This window comes from Salvelinus alpinus, chromosome 7, assembly GCF_045679555.1.
Source record: "Salvelinus alpinus chromosome 7, SLU_Salpinus.1, whole genome shotgun sequence".
Taxonomy (NCBI): domain Eukaryota; kingdom Metazoa; phylum Chordata; class Actinopteri; order Salmoniformes; family Salmonidae; genus Salvelinus; species Salvelinus alpinus.
This window is the reverse complement of record NC_092092.1, coordinates 46,099,485-46,120,804: the sequence shown is the minus strand read 5'-3', so window position 1 is coordinate 46,120,804 and position 21,320 is coordinate 46,099,485. Positions and strand designations below refer to the sequence as shown.

At 42.6% G+C, this 21,320-nt stretch overlaps 1 protein-coding gene across 3 annotated transcripts in view; it reads left to right on the top strand.

Annotated features, from left to right (window-relative positions):
* LOC139581090 (mediator of RNA polymerase II transcription subunit 12-like) overlaps positions 1 to 20,166 on the top strand; it is a 69,118-nt gene extending 48,952 nt beyond the window's left edge. The window contains exons 28-44 of one of the 3 annotated variants that reach the window (XM_071410475.1): positions 283 to 354; positions 834 to 994; positions 3,000 to 3,161; positions 3,432 to 3,543; positions 3,783 to 3,872; positions 5,115 to 5,224; positions 5,398 to 5,533; positions 6,322 to 6,471; positions 6,917 to 7,282; positions 14,390 to 14,540; positions 15,008 to 15,180; positions 15,653 to 15,727; positions 15,939 to 16,168; positions 17,024 to 17,198; positions 17,639 to 17,845; positions 19,381 to 19,477; positions 19,695 to 20,166. In XM_071410475.1, coding sequence (XP_071266576.1) covers positions 283 to 354; positions 834 to 994; positions 3,000 to 3,161; positions 3,432 to 3,543; positions 3,783 to 3,872; positions 5,115 to 5,224; positions 5,398 to 5,533; positions 6,322 to 6,471; positions 6,917 to 7,282; positions 14,390 to 14,540; positions 15,008 to 15,180; positions 15,653 to 15,727; positions 15,939 to 16,168; positions 17,024 to 17,198; positions 17,639 to 17,845; positions 19,381 to 19,477; positions 19,695 to 19,732 — 2,505 coding nt within the window. In that variant the 3' untranslated portion in view covers positions 19,733 to 20,166. Of the gene's footprint in view, positions 1 to 282; positions 355 to 833; positions 995 to 2,999; positions 3,162 to 3,431; positions 3,544 to 3,782; positions 3,873 to 5,114; positions 5,225 to 5,397; positions 5,534 to 6,321; positions 6,472 to 6,916; positions 7,283 to 14,389; positions 14,541 to 14,974; positions 15,222 to 15,652; positions 15,728 to 15,938; positions 16,169 to 17,023; positions 17,199 to 17,638; positions 17,846 to 19,380; positions 19,478 to 19,694 lie in introns of those variants that run through there. The other 2 variants (XM_071410473.1, XR_011676141.1) reach the window with 2 other exon arrangements.
* The last annotated feature ends 1,154 nt before the right edge of the window (positions 20,167 to 21,320 follow it).

Genomic DNA, 21,320 nt, shown 5'->3' with positions numbered 1-21,320 from the left:
AGGGCGGAGAGAGCACAGCAGACGGCACATCCATTCGAAATGGGGGGTTGTGAGTGCTAGAATTAATCAGTGGGTGAACTTTCTCTGAACCCTGGCTGTAGCTCAGCAGACCACATGAGGGTTCTGAGTTTTCTGAATGTCATTACTGCCATCTGTTGACTAAAGCAGTACTACAGGGAGAGTGGTGGACTTTGAAGCTAACTCTCTCTGTGACAACTTAACTGCTTGGGGATTGTTGTGATGTATACATCTAAAAGTTGTGTCCCATCTTCCCGGCTCTAGAACATGGACCAGTGGACAATGAGACAGTCGTCCCTGGAACTGCAGCTCATGATCAAGCAGAGTACTAACAACGTACGTAACCAGACTCCAGTGTCCTGTAAGGTCCTCGAAACACTAACACTGCCATTTAGTCAAAATGAAGCATGATTTTACATTTTAGTAATTTAGCAGATGCTCTTATCCAGAGTAACTTAAAAGATCAATTAGTGTTAAGTGCCTCGCTCAAGTGCACATCAACAGATTTTTCACCTAGTCGGCTCGGGGATTCGAACCAGCAACCTTTCGGTTGCTGGCCCAAACCTCATAACCGCTAGGCGGTCTGCCGCCCAATAATATTGCTCAAAATATAGATTTTGAATACAATCCATCTGTAAAGTTCACAAGTGGGCCTCTGGTTCAATCGAGTCCATAGAGATATAGAATTAAAGTGGCTGATGTCAAAACCCTTCGTAACTGTAGAATGTGCTAGTAATGGCAGCCGTCTTGGTCAAGGATAGATTCCCTGTCATTGAGTGCAAGTGGATGAACTCGTCTTTATTCTCTCCCTGCAGGAGCTGTACTCCCTATTGGAGAACATCGCCAAGGTCACCATAGAGGTGTTCCAGATGTCAGCGGAGATGAACTCCAGCAACCCCTCAGGAAACAGCTCAGCCGGCGCCGGAAGCTCTGCCTCCAACAGCAACAACACTAGCAAGACAAAACCAGTGTTGAGGTGTGTGTGTGACGTTTCTAAATTCTCCCTCCCATTTACAAATACAGTTGAAGTCGGAAGTTTACATACAGTTAGGCTGGAGTTATTAAAACTCGTTTTTCAACCACTCCACAAATTTCTTGTTAACAAACTATAGTTTTTGCATGACAAGTAATTTTCCCAACAATTTTTTACAGACAGAATATTTCACTTATAATTCACTGTATTACAATTCCAGTCGGTCAGAAGTTTACATACACTAAGTTGACTGCCTTTAAACAGCTTGAAAAATTCCATAAAATTATGTCATAGCTTTAGAAGCTTCTGATAGGCTAATTGACATCATTTGAGTCAATTGGAGGTGTACCTGTGGATGTATTTTAAGGCCTACCTTCAAACTCAGTACCTCTTTGCTTGACATCATTGGAAAATCTAAAGAAATCAGCCAAGACCTCAGAAAACAAATTGTAGACCTCCACAAGTCTGGTTCATCATTGGGAGCAATTTCCAAACACCTGAAGTTATCATGTTCATCTGTACAAACAATAGTACGCAAGTATAAACACCATGGGACCATGCAGCCGTCATACCGCTCAGGAAGGAGACGCATTCTGTCTCCTAGAGATGAACGTACTTTGGTGCAAAAAGTGCAAATCAATCCCAGAACAACAGCAAAGGACCTTGTGAAGATGCTGGAGGAAACAGGTTCAAAAGTATCTGTATCCACAGTAAAACGAGTCCTATATCGACATAACCTGAAAGGCCGCTCAGCAAGGAAGAAGCCACTGCTCCAAAACTGCCATAAACAATCCAGACTACAGTTTGCAACTGCACATGGGGACAAAGATTGTACTTTTTGGAGAAATGTCCTCTGGTCTGATGAAACCACAATAGAACTGTTTGACCATAATGACCATCGTTATGTTTGGAGGAAAAAGAGGGAGACATGCAAGCCGAAGAACACCATCCCAACCGTGAAGCATGGGTGTGGCAGCATCATGTTGTGAGGGTTTCTGTACAGCACTTCGAGATATTAGCTGATGTACGAAGGGCTATATAAAATAAACTTGATTTGATTTGCTGCAGGAGGGACTGGTGTACTTCACAAAATAGATGGCATCATGAGGAGGGGAAATTATGTGGATATATTGAAGCAACATCTCAAGACATCAGTCAGGAAGTTGAAGCTTGGTCGCAAATGGGTCTTCCAAATGGACAATGACCCCAAGCATACTTCCAATGTTGTGGCAAAATGGCTCAAGGACAAAGTCAAGGTATTGGAGTGGCCATCACAAAGCCCTGACCTCAATCCTATAGAAAAGTTGTGGGCAGAACTGAAATGGTGTGTGCGAGCAAGGAGGCCTACAAACCCGACTCAGTTACACCAGCTCTTTCAGGAGGAATGGGCCAAAATTCACCCAACTTATTGTGGGAAGCTTGTGGAAAGCTACCCGAAACGTTTGACCCAAGTTAAACAATTTAAAGGCAATAATACCAAATACTAATTGAGTGTATGTAAACTTCTGACCCACTGGGAATCTGATGAAAGAAATAAAAGCTGAAATAAATAATTCTCTACTATTATTCTGACATTTCACATTCTTAAAATAAATTGGTGATCCTAACTGACCAAAGACAGGGATTTTTTACTCGGATTAAATGTCAGGAATTTTGAAAAAATGAGTTAAAATGTATTTGATTAAGGTGTATGTAAACTTCCGACTTCAACTGTATGTAGGAATACTGAGTTCACTGATAAATCACATGATAAAATGGTTATTTGCTATATCATTATTTGATAATAGCTTTTCTGTGAGATACATTAAAACTAGAATCTATCATAGGTACTACCAATTGTCAAATTTCAACCAGATAATATCCATTGTTTTCACAATCTCTTTTGGTAAAACCATACTGCTAAAGCAGTATTTCCAAACTCCGGTCCACGAGCACCCCAATCATGCTTTCTCATTGTTGGTGAAATCTAACCTCAGTGTAAAATCTCTTTATTTTGTGTATCCCCCAGTTCGTCAGAGCGGTCAGGTGTGTGGCTGGTGGCGCCACTGATTGCCAAGCTGCCCACCTCAGTCCAGGGCCACGTCCTGAAGGCGGCAGGGGAGGAGCTGGAGAAGGGCCAGCATCTGGGATCCTCCTCACGCAAGGAGAGGGACCGGCAGAAACAGAAAAGGTCAGACAACTCACTCCCGAGGAACCCCTTTTTTGTCCTGGTCCCGACAGATATACAGTATAGATCCATAAGTGCACAGGACAGGCCCCCTCTTTCAGAACAGTTTGTTTTAGTTGGTGTCAAAAACAGGGGCTTTATGAGGTGCTATTTTGGGTTATGTAAATAATGCTTATTTTATCAACATTGTTGTACTCTCATCCAGAAAGCATAATACTCTGCTCTATATTATGATATTTTTTTGCCCCAGCTTTCACATTTGTCTGTTTCCAGCATGTCTCTGCTGAGCCAGCAGCCTTTCCTATCTCTGGTGCTGACCTGTCTAAAAGGCCAGGACGAACAGCGAGAGGGCCTCCTCACCTCCCTCTACAGCCAGGTGCAGCAGGTAAGACCCAACACAGCCTCTTCCCCATCTTCTTATCCCACCACACCCCCTCTATTAGGCCCAAATCCCAACTTGAGATCTGTGTGCATAACGTAAGGTTTCATTGACATCATTGCACGTTTTACACAAAAGTCAGTGTGTGCATCGCAAGTGAGGATTCTGCCCATCTTGTGCTCACTGTTGGCAATATCTGCCATCTCATGCTGACTGATGCTATTGGCTGCATTTTCATCTTCCAGATTGTAACAAACTGGCGGGAGGACCAGTACCAGGACGATTGCAAGGCCAAGCAGATGATGCACGAGGCACTGAAGCTGCGGCTCAATCTGGTGAGGTTTCTTAGTCACCACTACCATCATAGTCATGTGATTTCGCTGTTATGCCTGAAAGTGGTAAATTGTCCAATATCAGATAAGGCCAGATGTACAGAAAGTACCTCTGGAAACAAATCAAACCCAGTTAGTTACTGCTACAGAATACTGATGTTTTGTCCATTAAAAGTACAGAGAGATGTAGAGGTTGAAAATGTATTAAGAAAAATACATGCAAATTCTCTGGCCCTTTGACACAAGTTTCATGGAAGTTTCTGAATTGCATAAATGTTTAAATGTTATTTTAATATTTTTTTTATTTAACTTGGCAAGTCAGTTGAGAACATATTCTTATTTACAATGACGGCCTAGGAACAGTGGGTTAACTGCCTTGTTCAGGGGCAGAACGACATATTTTTACCTTGTCAGCTCTGGGATTTGATCTAGTAACCTTTCGGTTACTGGCCCAACACTCTAACCACTAGGCTACCTGCCACTCCTTTTTGTATTTCATTACGCCGTACGTCAACTTTATGCAATCTCGTTCCTCTATTGGAAGGAAAGCATAGGATAGGATTTCACAATGCAAGACAAGATGGAGGAGAGTCTCTTGTCAGAGACAGCATTTATTTTGAGAGTTTGCAAAATATTACCTTTTTCATCCAAGACAGGATAAATGTAATGTTTCAGGTGATAATAAAACATGTTTTGTGTAGTTACTTTTTCCTCAACTTGTTTCTATAACGTTCTAGCAAGTTAAGCTAGCTTGCACTGCAAAGCAGCTAGCTAGCTAAAAGCGAGGTTAGGTTGAAGATGCCACTGTAGCTAGTGACCTCCACCTAATAATTATCATCAAAAACAAGCCCTATTACCATCACAATAAACTTAAATGGGAGACAAGTCATATAATTGGCTTAAAAGCCAACGTAGTACTCACTTGTAGGAATGGGTAATTGTTTACAAGTTGCTAGCTATCCTATGAAGCTATTACCGAAAACCAAATTTTCATCTTCCACGGTTTGGTAACTTCCTGTCCTTCAACGGGCTCTGGCTGGACTGAAGACGGTGCAAAGTTTGGAAAATGTAAACGAATGCAGCGTCCTTCTCGCAAGCCTTCAACCGCAAGAGGGCGTTACGATTCCACGCCGTTGTGGATGTCCCCATTGAAATGCATGACATCCGGCGCAATGTAACGGAGTACTTATGGGTAATGTCAACAAGGCTTAAAATGAAATTGGATGTCTTATCTTTGCTCTCCAGGTAGGTGGGATGTTTGACACGGTACAACGCAGCACGCAGCAGACCACCGAGTGGGCCGTGCTACTCCTCGACATCATCAGCAGCGGTACGGTGGACATGAAGTCCAACAAGTAAGTCCCAACACACCTGCTCACACATTTTAAACGTCATCACTTCACTTGTGTTCATCTGTTAAGATTGTAATGTTAACATGTAAAAGTGCCTGACTGACGTGTGTGTGATTTCTCTTCTCCCTCACTCTGCCTTGTCCGTCTCTCTCGCTCTTTTCCTTTTTCTCTCTCAGTGAGCTCTTCACTACGGTGCTGGACATGCTGAGTGTGCTGATTAATGGCACGCTGGCAGCTGACATGTCCAGCATCTCTCAGGGCAGCATGGAGGAGAACAAAAGGGCTTACATGAACCTGGTAAAGAAGCTCCGGGTAAGATCACTCTGGATTTACACTGAGTGTATAAAACATTAGGAACACCTGCTCTTTTCATGACAGGCTGACCTGGTGAATCCATGTGAACGCTATGATCCCTTATTGATGTCACTTGTTAAATCCACTTCAAACTGTGTAAATTAAAGGAAGAGACAGGTTAAAGAATGATTTTTAAGCCTTGAGACAACAATTGAGACATTGGATTGTGTATCTGCGCCATTGAGGGTGAATGGACTGGACAAAATATTTAAGTGCCTTTGAACGGGGTATGGTAGTAGGTGCCAGGTGCACTGTGTGTCAAGAACTACAGAGTTGCTGGGTTTTTCACGCTCAACAGTTTCCGGTCTGTATCAGAATGGTCCACCACCCAAAGCACATTCAGCCAACTTGACACAACTGTGGAAGGCATTGGAGTCAACATGGGCTTTCGACACCTTGTGGAGTCCAAGCCCCGAAGAATTGAGGCTGTTCTGAGGGCAAAGGGGGGTGCAACTCAATATTAGGAAGGTGTTCTTAATGTTTTGTACTCTCCGTTTATGTGGAATATATAACAATTTATGTAGCAGAGTATTCCGTTATTATTGTATTTTATGGAAAGGTGTTATGCTCGGTGTTCACCACAAGAGGTCCCCACTCGCCTAGAATTCAGTTAGTCAAGCAACTATCAAACAGACACAAGGAAGCTTCTCAATTCAATACTATTTGTATCTTTATTTCAAGGTATTTGGCTCGTTCTCTGCTCAGAAAGGTGTCAATAACTCTACTGTTGTGATGTGTATTTGCAGAAAGAGCTGGGTGACCGGCAGTCGGAGAGTCTGGAGAAGGTGCGGCAGCTGCTCCCTCTGCCCAAGCAGACTCGTGATGTCATCACGTGTGAACCTCAGGGCTCGCTCATCGACACCAAGGGCAACAAGATTGCCGGCTTTGAGAAGGAGGTGAGTACTATGAGCTTTTACCCTTGGAAGACATTGCCAACTCAATTGTTGAAGGTATTATTGTTTCTCTGTCACTAAGATATTTAATATTTTTAGCCCACATGGTTCTTCATAAACTTGTCTTTCAGCTGTTCACTAGGAATGTGTTCCCTAAATAGCAGACCTGTGTTCAAATACTGTGTTTTATTTCAAATACTTGATTGAGCTTGCCTGGCGAAATGGAACCAATGGAATTGTCGCAAATCTGTAAACCACGCCCATATGGTACTACAGGCTCCTTCAAATGCTCAAAGTTTATTAGAGAAAACAAATAGTATTTGAACTCAGGTCTGCAAAATACTTAAGCATTTAGACATCTTAATTGTCAGGATCAATTTGGGGCAACACCAGTCTCCAATAATTGTGATCTATATCAATTTAAAAACCACCTCTCCTTTTCCATCAGGGCCTCCAAGTGTCCAACAAGCAGAAGATCTCGCCGTGGGACGTGTTCGAGGGCCTCAAGCACTCTGCCCCTCTCTCTTGGGGCTGGTTCGGGACGGTGCGCGTGGACCGTAAGGTGACCAAGTTCGAGGAGCAGCAGCGCTTCCTCCTCTACCACACCCACCTGAAGCCCAAGCCGCGCAGCTACTACCTGGAACCCCTCCCCCTGCCCCCTGAGGAGGAGGAGCCGCCCACACCCGTGCCCCAGGATCTCGAGAAGAAGATGGTGGAGGCGTTGAAGCCGGAGAAGAGCGTCCCTGTGGTGTCGTCCGACGTGACCAAGAAGAAGCCCAAGAAGAAGAAGACACCATCCACCAGCAAAACTGAGGTGAGGGGGAGACACTGGGACAGGTCCTGTCCAGCAAAACTGAGGTGAGAGACACTGGGACAGGTCCTGTCCAGCAAAACTGAGGTGAGGGAGGACACTGGGACAGGTCCTGTCCAGGAACAACTACTAGCTAGGCCCTGTTAGGGCTGTGGCGGTCATGAAATTTCCACAGCAGTTGATTGCCAAGCAAATAACTGTCGGTCTCACAGTAATTGACCATTAATTAACAAACACATTTAGCATCTCCTGGCTTCCACACTGATGCAGACCTTTGGAACATCTACGTATTTAAAAAGTTTAATAAATCCATATACTATTTTAGACGGGTCTAAAGAAGCATGATTTGAAGAAAATGTACTCTATTTCAGAAGAACAGAATAGCATACTCTGAGTTGTCCTTATGTTAGGTCCTGATCTGGCTATGCCAAATGGCTGTGGGCTACACAAGTTAATTTAGCAGGCAAGATTTGCTTAGAATTCTGTGGCATTATTTTCTATTATTTTACATTATGAAAAATACAATTGAACAAAGCTGAATAAAATAGAAAGGATATTTTGTCCAAACGATTTGAGTACGCACATGCTGCTATTCTGTGTTGAGCGGTTAAACAAAGAAATTCTTAATTTAGAGTTATTAATGTAACTTTGGTTATTCTACAAACGTTGGGCTATTATGTTTCGATTTTTAATACATTGTAATGCTGTGTGATGCGAATCCAGTGATGGTTTGAAAAAAGTTGCTTGAAAGGCATGAACTCTGCTTTGTTTTTTGCTCAGGCTGTACACTTCATCAGTATCTCATTCACAATTTGACAAGCACTTGATAATGCCTAGAATTTCACGGCGACATCCCCTTTGTGTGGCAGTAAAGCACCCAAAAAAAATCCATGCCTTTTGTTGCCGGAGTGCTGCGTTGTGCCCTTCTCCCTGAGTGCTGCTTGCTCCAAAGCACCTCTCACTCACATGGCTCTCCATCACGTGATTGGGTCTCTCACAGGCTACAAGTGAAGACAGACACTTCAGGGATGCAACTGCGCGCGTCCTTATCCAATTCCAAGGTGCATATTGAAGATATTGGAAGAACTGTCCACATTTAATTTTCGTCAGCCAACTAGATGAGTAGGCCTAACAAACAGCAAAAGCCTAGTATAAGTGCTGCAATGCGCACACGGCAGTAGGATATAAGCGCGAATGTTCCTTTATTTGATTTTATTTCACCTTTATTTAACTAGCCAAGTCATTTCTAAGAACAAATTCTTATTTACAATGATGGCCTAGGAACAGTGGGTTAACTGCCTTGTTCAGGGGCAGAACGACAAATTTTTACCTTGTCAGTTCGGGGATTCGATTCAGCAACCTTTCGGTTACTGGACTACCTCTCTAACCACTAGGCTACCTGCCGCCCCTTTAACGGGAAAGCATCATTATCAAAAGTGACCGCAAATGCGATTATCCATGTAATGCTTTTATTATAAAGGTGCATTTTTATGGTCAAAATTGGGGAAGATAAAATTAAAACTTCGGAGCTGCTTTTGTATGCTAGTTGGGCTCTACACCCCTTGTAAAGTGGATTAATGTGCTTCATTTTATGAAGTTATTTGGCCACTTTGGTAGTGATACAAACCTTATCAAAACATATAGGCCTATGGGCTTGGCTACATGATGTGTGTGAGTATGATTCTTACCCTGTGCATCATTCACAAGTGATAATGAGCAGATAAATGAGCAGATGATGATGTGCAAGTAAAGATACTTGTGTGCAAAAGAGCAGAAAAGTAAATAAAATATAAACAGTATGGGGATGAGGTAGGTAGATTGGGTAGGCTATTTACAGATGGACTAAGTACAGCTCTAGCGATCGGTTAGCTGCTCAGATAGTTGATGTTTAAAGTAGGCGAGGGAAATAAAAATCTCCAACTTCAGCGATTTTTGCAATTTGTTCCAGTCACTGGCAGCAGAGAACTGGAAGGAAAGGCGGCCAAATGAGGTGTTGGCTTTGGGGATGATCAGTGAGATACACCTGCTGGAACGTGTGCTACGGGTGGGTGTTGTTATCGTGACCAGTGAACTGAGATAAGGCGGAGCTTTACCTAGCATAGACTTATAGATGACCTGGAGCCAGTGGGTCTGGCGACGAGTATGTAGCGAGGGCCAGCCGACTAGAGCATACAGGTCGCAGTGGTGGGTGGTATAAGGTGATTTGGTAACAAAACGGATGGCACTGTGATAGACTGCATCCAGTTTGCTGAGTAGAGTGTTGGAAGCTATTTTGTAGATGACATCGCCGAAGTCGAGGATCGGTAGGATAGTCAGTTTTACTAGGGTAAGTTTGGCGGCGTGAGTGAAGGAGGCTTTGTTGCGAAATAGAAAGCCGATTCTAGATTTGATTTTGTATTGGAGATGTTTAATATGAGTCTGTTAACTCTCCTTCCAGTCTAGCCAGACACCTAGGTATTTATGGCTGGATTCACAACGAGTGTAGCTTTAATTTGGTATCTTACATGTGTGATTTAATGAAAGTTTGATTTTATATCATTATTATTTTTTTTTGCGCTCTACATTTTCCCTGGCTATTGGCCAAGTGGGACGCTACCGTCCCACATATCCCAGAGAGGTTAATATTATGGTTCTGTTAGGATGGAATGGAAAATATGGCGCTGTACAACGTGGCGGTCGGTAGTAGGCTACAGCATAAGAGGATTGGAGGATTCTAAATTGTTTGCCTTCATTAGACAATTTTGTTCCAATATTTCTGTAAATCAGTGATATGTATTCCCATAGTAATTTGTTATGGATCCATAACTAAATTAACACCAGCATTTTTACAGAGTATTTTCATAATTATTTTATTAACGAAAGCATAAAGATGCTTGATGAAGAAATACATACAGTATATCCTTTTACATTTGGATAAAGCATTTAAAGCATTTTGAAGATATAAGCCATCTGCATTTGTTCATTAGGCTCTTGTGCAGTCTGACAAGTAAACATAGCCTCCAGTACATACTGTAGTAAAGATGGGAAAGTGTCTAATTCCTTACATAAGGGAGAGCAGGCCATGTCCAGACTTTCTCGGTGACCTCAAGTACTCATTAACTATGTTTTTAATATTTTTCGGGTTGCATCTGTCATGGACAGAAACTTCTGAGACACAGTATTAATGATGAACACCCGGAGATTCACTGGTAAGCCACATTTGCCTCGGGATCCATCCCAGTTTGTATTCTGTGCCCACTCGTGGTATCTCTCTTTGGTTACACATCCTTGGAATAGCAGAACAGCATAACGGTCCGGGCGGCCCTTGCTGTGCCTGTTGAGCAGTTGGTCAAGTTATGTTGTCAGAAGAGGAATGGAAATGTCAGGGTGAACCGACGACCTGATGACTCTGCCTGTCGGAGGTGGAGTTTCAGAGCTCACAGGTGTGCCTGGCATGGATTGTGACTCCATCGCATTCCTCGCCCTTTTCAACGTGTTATTCTCCACCTGACTCTCCGCCAATGCCGCCTGACTCTCCACTAATGAGTGACTCTCCGCCAATACCGCCTGGCTCTGGACCAATGCATCAGCTGTCACCCGTATCTCTGCCCTCAGAGAATGTTTCGCTTTCTGATGGTTTGCCTTCAATGACTCGATCTCGGTCTTCAAAGTTTGAATCGCATCCATGAGCACCTTCATCAGATGAGCAGAATGGTACCGCCCTGAGCCCCCATCGATTACAGTGGCCTATGATGTCTCAGAGCAAATAGCCCGGATTGTTACTCCCATCTCGTTCCTCGCCCTCTTCCACGTGTCATTCTCCGCCTGAGTGGCTTGCTTGTGGGTGTGCTGGCAGGATATGGCAGCACCTTCGGTTGTGCGTCAAGAATTCAGCATAGCAAGTTTGTATGAAGGTCTGGTTATTCACAGGCAAATAGTAAAATGCTCTAAACCACTCTGGTGACAAACAAACTTTTCTGCCCTGTTTTCAATCGTCCGCATGGCTGGGAGAACCTCCTCATATTCATGCAGATAATGGGAGTTAGATATGCATAGGAAGTGTAGTGTACTGTTTTTTTTTTCTGTATATATGAATTACAAATCAGCCTTTACTTAAATCATGTTTCTAGTCTATTGCATAGTTACAAGGTGTAATCTTTGATGTCCCAGGAGCAGGAGTGGTAAACACTGTTGAAGTGTATAATTGTAATACATACATGCAGACACAGCATCATTCAAATAATGGGGTTAGATACACCTGATATTGGATATGACTGAAAAAAACTTGCTAAATAGCCATTTTTGTAAATGAACTTCATGACGAAAAAATATGCACAATCGTTTGTCTCTACATTAACTAACATATTCCTCTCGATTGTAATTTTTTTTGTTTGACTCGTTATGACGTTATAATTACTTACATTTGCTTCCACCACAATGTTTTTGTCAGACATTTTTTCTGAAGAAAGTCACGGGCGATGTGTGGCATAACGTCAAATTCGTCATTGGAACCACTCGATATGATTGGTCATATAATAACCTTGGGACCCAAATTCATATTGAGTGCTCGAACTATCCCCTGCGATGGTCTGGAGTGATGAAGCCGTGACGCTGGGTACCTCAAAGTCTTGCGGCGTAAAGTCACAACTTTTAAAGGAGGAACCACTGTATAAGGGACCATTATCATGCACCTGTCTCATACATAATCTACAGTACTCATTCAAGGGTTGTAATTTATTTGGACTATTTTCTACATTGTAGAATAATAGTGAATACATCAACACTATGAAATATAATATATTGAATCATGTAGTAACCAAAAAAGTGTTAAACAAATCAACATATATTTTAGATTCTTCAAGGTAGCCACCATTTGCCTTGATGACAGCTTTGCACACTGTTGGCATTCTATCAACCAACTTCACCTGGAATGTTTTCCAACAATGTTGGAGTTCCCACATGCTGAGCACTTGTTCGCTGCTTTTCGTTCACTCTGCGCTCCAACTCATCCCAAACCATCTCAATTGGGTTAAGGTCGGGTGATTGTGGAGGCCAGGTCATCTGATCCAGCACACCTTCATTCTCCTTCTTGGTCAAATAGCCCTTACACAGCCTGGTGGTGTGTTGAGTCATTGTCCTGTTGAAAAACAAATGATAGTCCCACTAAGCGCAAACCAGATGGAATGGCGTATCGTTGCGTAATGCTGTGGTAGCGATGCTGGTTAAGTGTGCCTTGATTTCTAAATAAATCCGGGTCACCAGCAAAGCACCATCACACCACCTCCTTCATGCTTCACGGTGGGATCCACACATGCGGAGATCATCCATTCACCTACTTTGCGTCTCACAAAGAGACCAAAAATCTAATTTGGACTCATCAGACCAAAGGACGGATTTCCACCAGTCTTATGTCCATTTCTCGTGTTTCTTGGCCCAAGCAAGTCTTCTTATTGGTGTCCTTTAGTAGTGGTTTCTTTGCAACAATTTCACCATGAAGGCCCGATTCAAGCAGTCTCATCTGAACAGTTGATGTCTGTTACTTAAACTCTGTGAAGCACTTATTTGGGCTGTCATTTCTGAAGCTGGTAACTCTAATGAACTTATCCTCTGCAGCAGAGGTAACTCTGGGTTTTCCTATCCTGTGGTGGTCCTCATGAGAGCAGGTTTCATCATAGTGCTTGATGGTTTTTGCGACTGCACTTGAATAAACTTTGAAAGTTCTTGAAATGTTCTGTATTGACTGACCTTCGTGTCTTTAAAGTAGTGATGGACTGTCGTTTCTCTTTGCTTATTTGAGCTGTTTTTTCCATAATATGGACTTGTTCTTTTACAAAATAGAGCTATCTTCTGTTTACAACCCCTACCTTGTCACAACACAACTGATTGGCTCAAACACATTAAGGAAAGAAATTCCACAAATGAACTTTTCACAAGGCACACCTGTTAATTGAAATGCATTCCAGGTGACTACCTCATGAAGCTAGTTGAGAGAATGCCAAGAGTGTTTAAAGCTGTCATCAAGGCAAAGGGTGGCTACTTTAAAGAATCTCAAATATAAAATATATTTTGATGTAACACTTTTTTGGTGACTATATGATTCCATATATTTTTTCATAGTTGTGATGTCTTCTTCACCATTATTCTACAATTTAGAAAATAGTTTTAAAAAATTAAGAAAACCCTTGAATGATTAGGTGTATCCAATATTTTGACTGGTACTGTGTGCACTTAAATAGAGAATAGAGGATGCTTGGTTCATTGGTGGTTCATTTTCATGCCAGCCAGGTAGGCTATACTCCTGTTGTAAAGATAAGCAATATGCTTAGTATTAGAAAAGTTGAAAAATAATTATAGTAGGCCAAGTCTATAGAAAGCTAATGGGATCCTCCACTTTTTAAGAGGCCATCACTCTGTTTTCTCTGGCAATTGCATAGCCTATTGAAATGATGCGCAACATGAGCTCATGGGCGCTCATGAAGTGTTTGATTAGATTTTCGATGACATTTACGTTGATGTTAGAGTGATTAGAGGTACAATAGAGTGCGGAGTACCAGGCAGTTGCAAATTTGGTCGGCTACTAATTACCATCAGCGCTTGGAGAAGCCTAATTACCGTGACTAAGCAGTCATGTGGAATTTGACTGCCTTCATGACTCGTGACCGTCGGTGTGGTCACCGCAACATCCCTAGGCCCTGTACCCTTGGCATTTGTGTAGACTGTAAAGAATGGAATAGGTATAAAGAATATGGCGCAAATTCCACCTAGCCTATCAGAAGGCAAGATGGAGTTACAACCATATTGCTTATACCTGTCCAATCCCTTCAGATTACATTTACATTTACATTTAAGTCATTTAGCAGACGCTCTTATCCAGAGATCTAGGGGATAGGTATTTTTGGGTCAGGCTAGTTATGGTAGAAATATAAAAGTAGTCATAGATTTAAGGACTCTGAAATCACTGAGCACTCATGAGTGTCATCTTGAGGGATTTGAAGGACAACAATGTATGCCTTGTGTAATAATATTCATTCTAAAAGTACAAAAGCTGGATGATATTGTTGTTGCACATATTACCATTATACAGTATATGTGTAGTGTGTCTCGTAGAAGGTGTTTGTCTTCTCTCTCCAGGACTATGTGACCCGTACCCAGGGTGGAGTGCAGTATGGGACGGGTTTGCCCCCAGAGATCCTCATGGGCCAGCAAACTCACCCCTACAACAGGTTAGGCGACAGCCAGCAGGCCATGGGCATGTATGCCCAGAACCAGCCTCTGCCTCCAGGTCAGTGCCAACATTATCATTGTCTAAGACCAGGGTTCTGATTTAACCCTAACCCTTTTAAATCATAATGAAAACAGTTACTGATCCTAGGCCAGCACTCTACTCTGATATTGATGAATATGGGCCCTGTTTTAGTTATTACTAGTTAGTTTTTACAATATCATGAAAAAACACTCTGGAACCTGTATTCCTCTCATGACCGTTTAAGTGAGGCGTGTTTAGCTTTTGATCATCACCAACCCTGGTCAATCGACACCATGTTTTGTTACAGCCCAGCACTAAAACACACGATTCTGCTTATCAACCTAAATCTTCAAGACCTTGATTAGCTGAAACAGATTTTAATGCTGGGGTGGAACAACCCTATAGCTCCCTCCAAGGCTGTTGAAGCGTTTTGTCATTTTGACTTAAATTCTCATCCTTTTCCCCTTCAGGGGGCCCTGGTTTGGACACCCCGTACCAACCAGCCCGGAACCCTCAGATGGGCAAGATGATGCCCACGCGGCCCAACTACCCGGGCGTGATGCCAGGTGGCATGCCAGGCATGATGGGCATGGAAAAGCAGTACCCTATGGGCTATAAGCCCCAGCCCAACATACCGCAGGGCCAGATCCTGCGCCAGCATCTGCAGGTCAGACTGGTGAGTCTGCAGTGACTAGACTCCATTGGAATGGGACACCTGTGAGTACAGAGGTTATTCTCGACTGGACCTACCTCAGTGTAGTATTGAGGGGTTTGCTAGATGTGTTATTAACATGCTCACAGAATAGGATCTTGAACCTGGCTTTCACTGTACGCATGTTGATACATTTGCACAACTGAATGCGTTCAACCTCAAATGTGTCTTCCGCATTTAACCCAACCCTTCTGAATCAGAGAGGTGCAGGGGGCTGCACTTCATCGGTGCCCGGAGAGAAGTTGTTGTTGGGGGTTAACTTGCCGGCTCGGGGATTCAAACCAGCGACTTTTCGGTTACTGGCCCAACACTCTTAACCTCTAAGCTACCTGCCGCCGTGAAGAAAAAAAATAAAAAGTTGAACTTCAGTTGTAGAAAGCAGCACATTGCTTTTTAAGAACGTTGGAAGATGAACGTTGTCTCTTGCCGTTTTCAGAACCAGAGTATTATTGGACAACAGATGCGACAGATGACGCCCAACCAACAATACGGCTCCATGCAGCCAACTCAGGCAAGTCTTTCAGATGATACACTTTTGCCAAAATGTCTTGTAATTTCTTTCCAGATGTACCTGTAAAATCTGTTTTCTTATCCTTCTATTTCCTTCACCACTGAATTTGACCCTATGCATAAACTAGTGTCCTCTATTCCTTCTATCTCCTCCCTGCATATTTGTCCTATTATTTTCATTAACATTCTGATTTCTATCTCTCCATGTACAGAACATCTCCCAGGGCTATACCACGTACGGCTCCCACATGGGGATGCAGCCGCATCCCTCCCAGGTGGGTGGTATAGCCCCTCCGTCGTACGGGAACCAGGGTTTCCAGGGAAGCCACCCGGGGGCCAACCTGGGCGTGGTGGACTCTCTGAGGCAGATGGTACAGAGGCCCAGCGGCTACGTTCACCAGCAGGCACCGGGTTACTCGCACACCATGCAAAACACACAGAGGTGGGCAGGAGGGAAGAGTTGAAGAGTGGTGGGGGTTTGGACAATACACTGTACTGCACTCCAATAGCACAGGGATGTCTGCTGTCCATTATCAAGGATATTTTGGCTACTTTTGGCTCATATTGTGTAGGGCTTGTCACAGCTCAAAACATGAACCAGAGCAAACTCTTTGGTCCTGGGGTGGCAGGCAGAGTAGCGATTAAGTGTAGGGCCAGTAACCGAAAGGTTGCTGGTTCGAACCCTCGAGCCGACTAGGTGAAAAATCTGTCTGTGCCCTTGAGCAAAGCACTTAATCATAATTGCTCCTGTAAGTCGCTCTGGATAAGAGCATCAGCTAAATGACTAAAATGTCAATGTAAAAACCTGCTGTGTTTAAAATATTGTGTGCTATAGCTTGGAAAATGTGTAAATGTGACTTTAAATGACAACATAATGATATTTGTTTCCAACATTAGGGCTGTTTTCATAAAGAAGTTAAATAGCTTTCGTGTTTTGTTTCCTTGCCACGATACTAACAAGTATCACAATACTGGTATCATCCCTCCGCTAATATTGTGTTCATGGAGTGCCTTTTTTCACTCCTTTTTCTTGCACATATCAAGACTCTGTCACATTTAGCGTCACTGCCTAGTATCTGGATACAGCGTTATCAAAGTCAATCCCACCGATAAACTGCACTCTGATTTCCTTCGACGTGAATGCAAACATTTGACAGTGTAGTCGCAGAACACTTTTTCGTTTCATGCTGTAGTACTGTAAAGGGCAACGGTGACCTTATTCAAGACAGTGGTGTATTTGTGAAACATTTGATGATGTACTGGTCCTCTAAACATGAATCTCTTCCACCATCTCCAGGTTTCCCCACCAGTCCATCCATCAGGCTCCCGTCATGCAGGGCCTGAGCCACATGGGTGCGCAGGGGGTCCACCCGGGAATGAGACCAAACCAGATGCTTGCTGAGCAGCAGCAGGCCCAGCAGCAACAAGCACAGCAGCAACAGCAGCAGTACCTCAGACAGCAGGCACTCCGAGTATGCTTTGTCTATTTACTAGGCCTTCTACTAGCAATATCTAACACTACAGACCAACATGGAACAGTGTATTGATTATATTTTAACTACACATGTACTGCTATTGCCACTCAATGCGCTCTAGATCTAAACAGTCACTTCCACAATTATTCAATGCTCTACCTGATGGTCTAGCACAGGGGCCACATTGGGATTTCGAAATTCAACTGAGTGCCGCACATATCTATTTTTGTTTAATTATTTTCAGCGGGCCAGAAAAAAGAAGTTAACCCAAAATAATCAACCCAATTAAGGCCGGATTGAATGGGATCGCGGGACCCACGGGCCGTAGTTTGCCCACCCGTGCTCTAGCATGACATATACTGAGTGTAAGAATTCCTGTTTAGTTGTACTATGGTGTAACCCTGCTCTGTTTCTGTATTTGTCCCTGTCTCCTATAGGCCCAGCAGCAGGCTCAGCAGCAAGCTCAACAACAACAGGTTCAACAACAGCAAGTTCAACAACAACATCAGGTCCAGCCCCAACAAGTTCAGCAACAACAACAACAACAACAACAACAGCAGCAAGTAGCGTCAGCACCGCCCTCCGGTACCCAGGCTCAGAACCAGGCCCTGGGCATGCAGCCCATGCCCCCACAGCAACCCATGGTACGTCCAACTTAGAGGATGATACAGTCAAATTGCCAAGGGGCAGTTCCAAAAAGACGGATCAAGTTAGCCAGCTAACTGTCCCAAAAATTCTGAATTATTTTTATATTTTCGAGAAATATAGATTTGAAATTAGCATGGTATAATTGACTTGACAACCACCAAACACATTCAAGTTTAGCTTTCAAAATGAACCATAAAATTTAAGAGATCTGATATATCAAAGATGTATCACTGTTAGCTGGCTAACTTAATGATCCTGCTTGCTGGAACACCCCACAAGTACAAAATAAAACCCCAGCCCTACTACACTTAGATCTATTTCCAATTATCACTCTGACCTGAACAGTTTTTTACTACTCTAACTTTCCAGTGAGGATGGTTAAGTTTAAGGTTAGCACACAATGCTTTTGTCCAGCCTGGTTCAGGCAAAGCATGGCTACTATGTCCCTCTGGGTTGGCACTAGCCATGTTATCGGATAGAGGTTGGGGTCGGCACGATAGATTGAAAATATATTTTATTCATAGTGTACAAAGCATTAGGAACACCTTTCTAATGTTGTTGCACCCCCCTTTTTTCCCCCCCTCAGAACAGCCTCAATTCATTGGGGCATGGGTGTTGAAAGCATTCCACAGGGATGCTGGTTCACGTTTACTCCAATGCTTCTCACATTTATCAAGTTGGCTTGATGTCTTTTGAGTGGTGGACCATTCCTGGTGCACACAGAAAACTGTTGAACGTTAAAAAAAAACATTAGCATTGCAATTCTTGACAAACCAGTGCGCCTGGCACCTACTACCATACCCCGTTCAAAGGGACTTAAATATTTTGTCTTACCCATTAACCTTCTAAATGGCACACATACACAATGCATGTCTCAAGGTTTAAAAATCCTTCTTTAATTTGTCTCCTCCCCTTCATCCACACTGATTTGAAGTGGATATAACAAGTGACATCAATAAGGCATAGTTTTCAACTGGATTCACCTGGTCAGTCTGTCATGGAAAGAGCAGGTGTTATTAATGTTTTGTATACTCAGTGTAGGTAGCGATAAAGTGACTAGGCAACATAATGAATAATAAACAGTAACAGCAGCATATGTGATGAGTCAAAAGAGATCAGTGCAAAAAAGGATCAATGCACTCTCACTCAGTGTGTGTAAGGATAATATGCGTATAAGTAATATGAAGGAAACTAAGATACTAAGGAGGGCTACAGGGAGCTACTGCCTCGTTGCCAGTTGTGGCCTTCTCACAGAGAATTGATATCAGAGATGCACTAGTACAGAACTCTCAGGCCATAGCCAGACTAAGAATAAGGAATTTTATTGCATACATTGTCTGTTTTTGTCTTTCAAAAGTTTAACTCAAGTCAACTATTTTTGGGACGAGTTGCATTCGCACAAAGGCCCACATGTTGTGCGTTTTTTGACGGGCAATCATCTTGTCAACGACAGACTCCCATTGAAAACAAGTTATGGTATGTCTGTACGTTCAACGACCGAAATGTAATATTGTTTGTGTGTTTGTCTCAGTTCCCACGACAGGGGATGCAGCAGACTCAGATGCAGCAGACTCAACAGCAGCAGCAGACTGCAGCACTGGTCAGGCAGCTCCAACAACAACTCTCAAGTAAGAAAGACACTCATGTCAATGTACTTTAGTGAGATCTGTTACAGCAAAGTGCACATTTAAAAGGTTTTCTGTTGGGTGCCCTAATGAAACCGCTGATATTGTCAACAGTTCTATCTTATGTTGCGTATTGTGCTTTGTAGTCTAAATGTGACATCTTTTCACAATTTCCAGTCATTTTAGGTCTGTTGATAACAAGTGCTTTTCTTTTCCCCAGATACACAACCTGGACAGAACACCAACTCATATTACTGATAGTGCTTGTTGTATATTAGTGTGTGTGGAAGGATAGGGATACCCTGTGTATGGGAGTGTTCCCAGCCAGCCCATAGATTGGCAGATGTGTCCAATGCCCAGCAGGCCCCTGTTTTAGAGGTGTAGGCTCTTAGGAGGGAAATGCTGCTATTGGCCAAGAAGGACGACGAGACGGATGAACCCACAACTCAACCACAGAGGCCCAACATGCCGTTCGAAAACCTTCTCAACTTCAGTCATTGTAATTTCTGAAAATCCAAGGATGGATTGTGCTGTGAAATATTATGATACTAAAGAATAATGGAAGAGTCTATGTAAAAAAAAAAGTACAAGAAATTATAAGAATGCAATTATTTTTTTTATTTTTTTTCAGTTTGTCAAATTTTTCAGTTTAGTGTGTTTCTCATTAAAATATCATGTCAGTTTTTGTCTTGTATTAGTGTCTGGTGCAGTCTTTTCATCTTGATGAAGATGTCTGATAAGGGTCAATGTGACAATCAGGTTGTTAATAATCAGGATATTATTCATGATATTGAAAGGCAATGAGTCATTATTATCCACTATTGATTGTCCTTGGTATCTTTTATTTTTTATTTAATCAGGCTTCTGGGATGTCATGGAATTGTATTATATGCATTCCAGAGGGAAAGTAATAGAGGAATTGATGCAATCATGGTCAATCATATAATTTTGTATATGGATAACTATTTGGAAATTAATATTTTTCCACATTACATTTCCCTGGGAGCTTTTGGCCATTGTCATGTAAATTCTAAGGTTGACGGAAAGTCATGGAATATTTTAACAATGAAAAAACCCTGTCAGATATACTGTACGTGTCGCTATTCACCTAAAAAGACCAATCCAATCATAAAAAATATAAGATGTATTTTTTTTTGCATGCAAGCTGAAAGGTATTTTGATCAAAAACTACGCTCCTGCCTTAATGACGAGACAGATGCTTTCATTGGACAGAACAACAAGTGGTTGAGCAGCGCGAAATATGGCAGACTTGGCTCTAGCTTGCTCTGGGTGACTCACCGCTTCAAGTTCTTACCAAAAAGGTAAGCTAATGTACAAAAGGCTATTGCTTTGTCTCAAATGGCACCCTGGTTCTGGTCAGATGTAGTGCACAATGGGAATAGGTGTCCATTTTGAACGCACTATAACCACTTTCTAACTGGCCATAGGCTACCACCGTAATACCAGAGACGATGTAAACGTAGTTGTCATGACCACTGATGAACCCTGTCGATGGGGTAAACTCAGTTATGCACTTTTTTATTTTGTGAATAGGATTAAAACAGGCAAAACTGTTGAATCCTTTATTTAGAAGAATTTAAATCAATGACGTTTCCATCTTGGCCTTCATCAGAATGAAAAAAGACCGGTAGACACAAAGCCAGATGTTAGAATGCAAGTAGGTGTGTGTGTGAGTCGACTAAATTTCGACAAGTGAATGCGTTGGTGGACAGCGCCATGGTGCTGAAATGGGTTAAACCACAAGCTGAGCTGCACCGAGTCTAGGAATACCATTGGCTAATTAGAGGTTGTTGTGACTTTACTTTCATTAATCTGATTACTTATT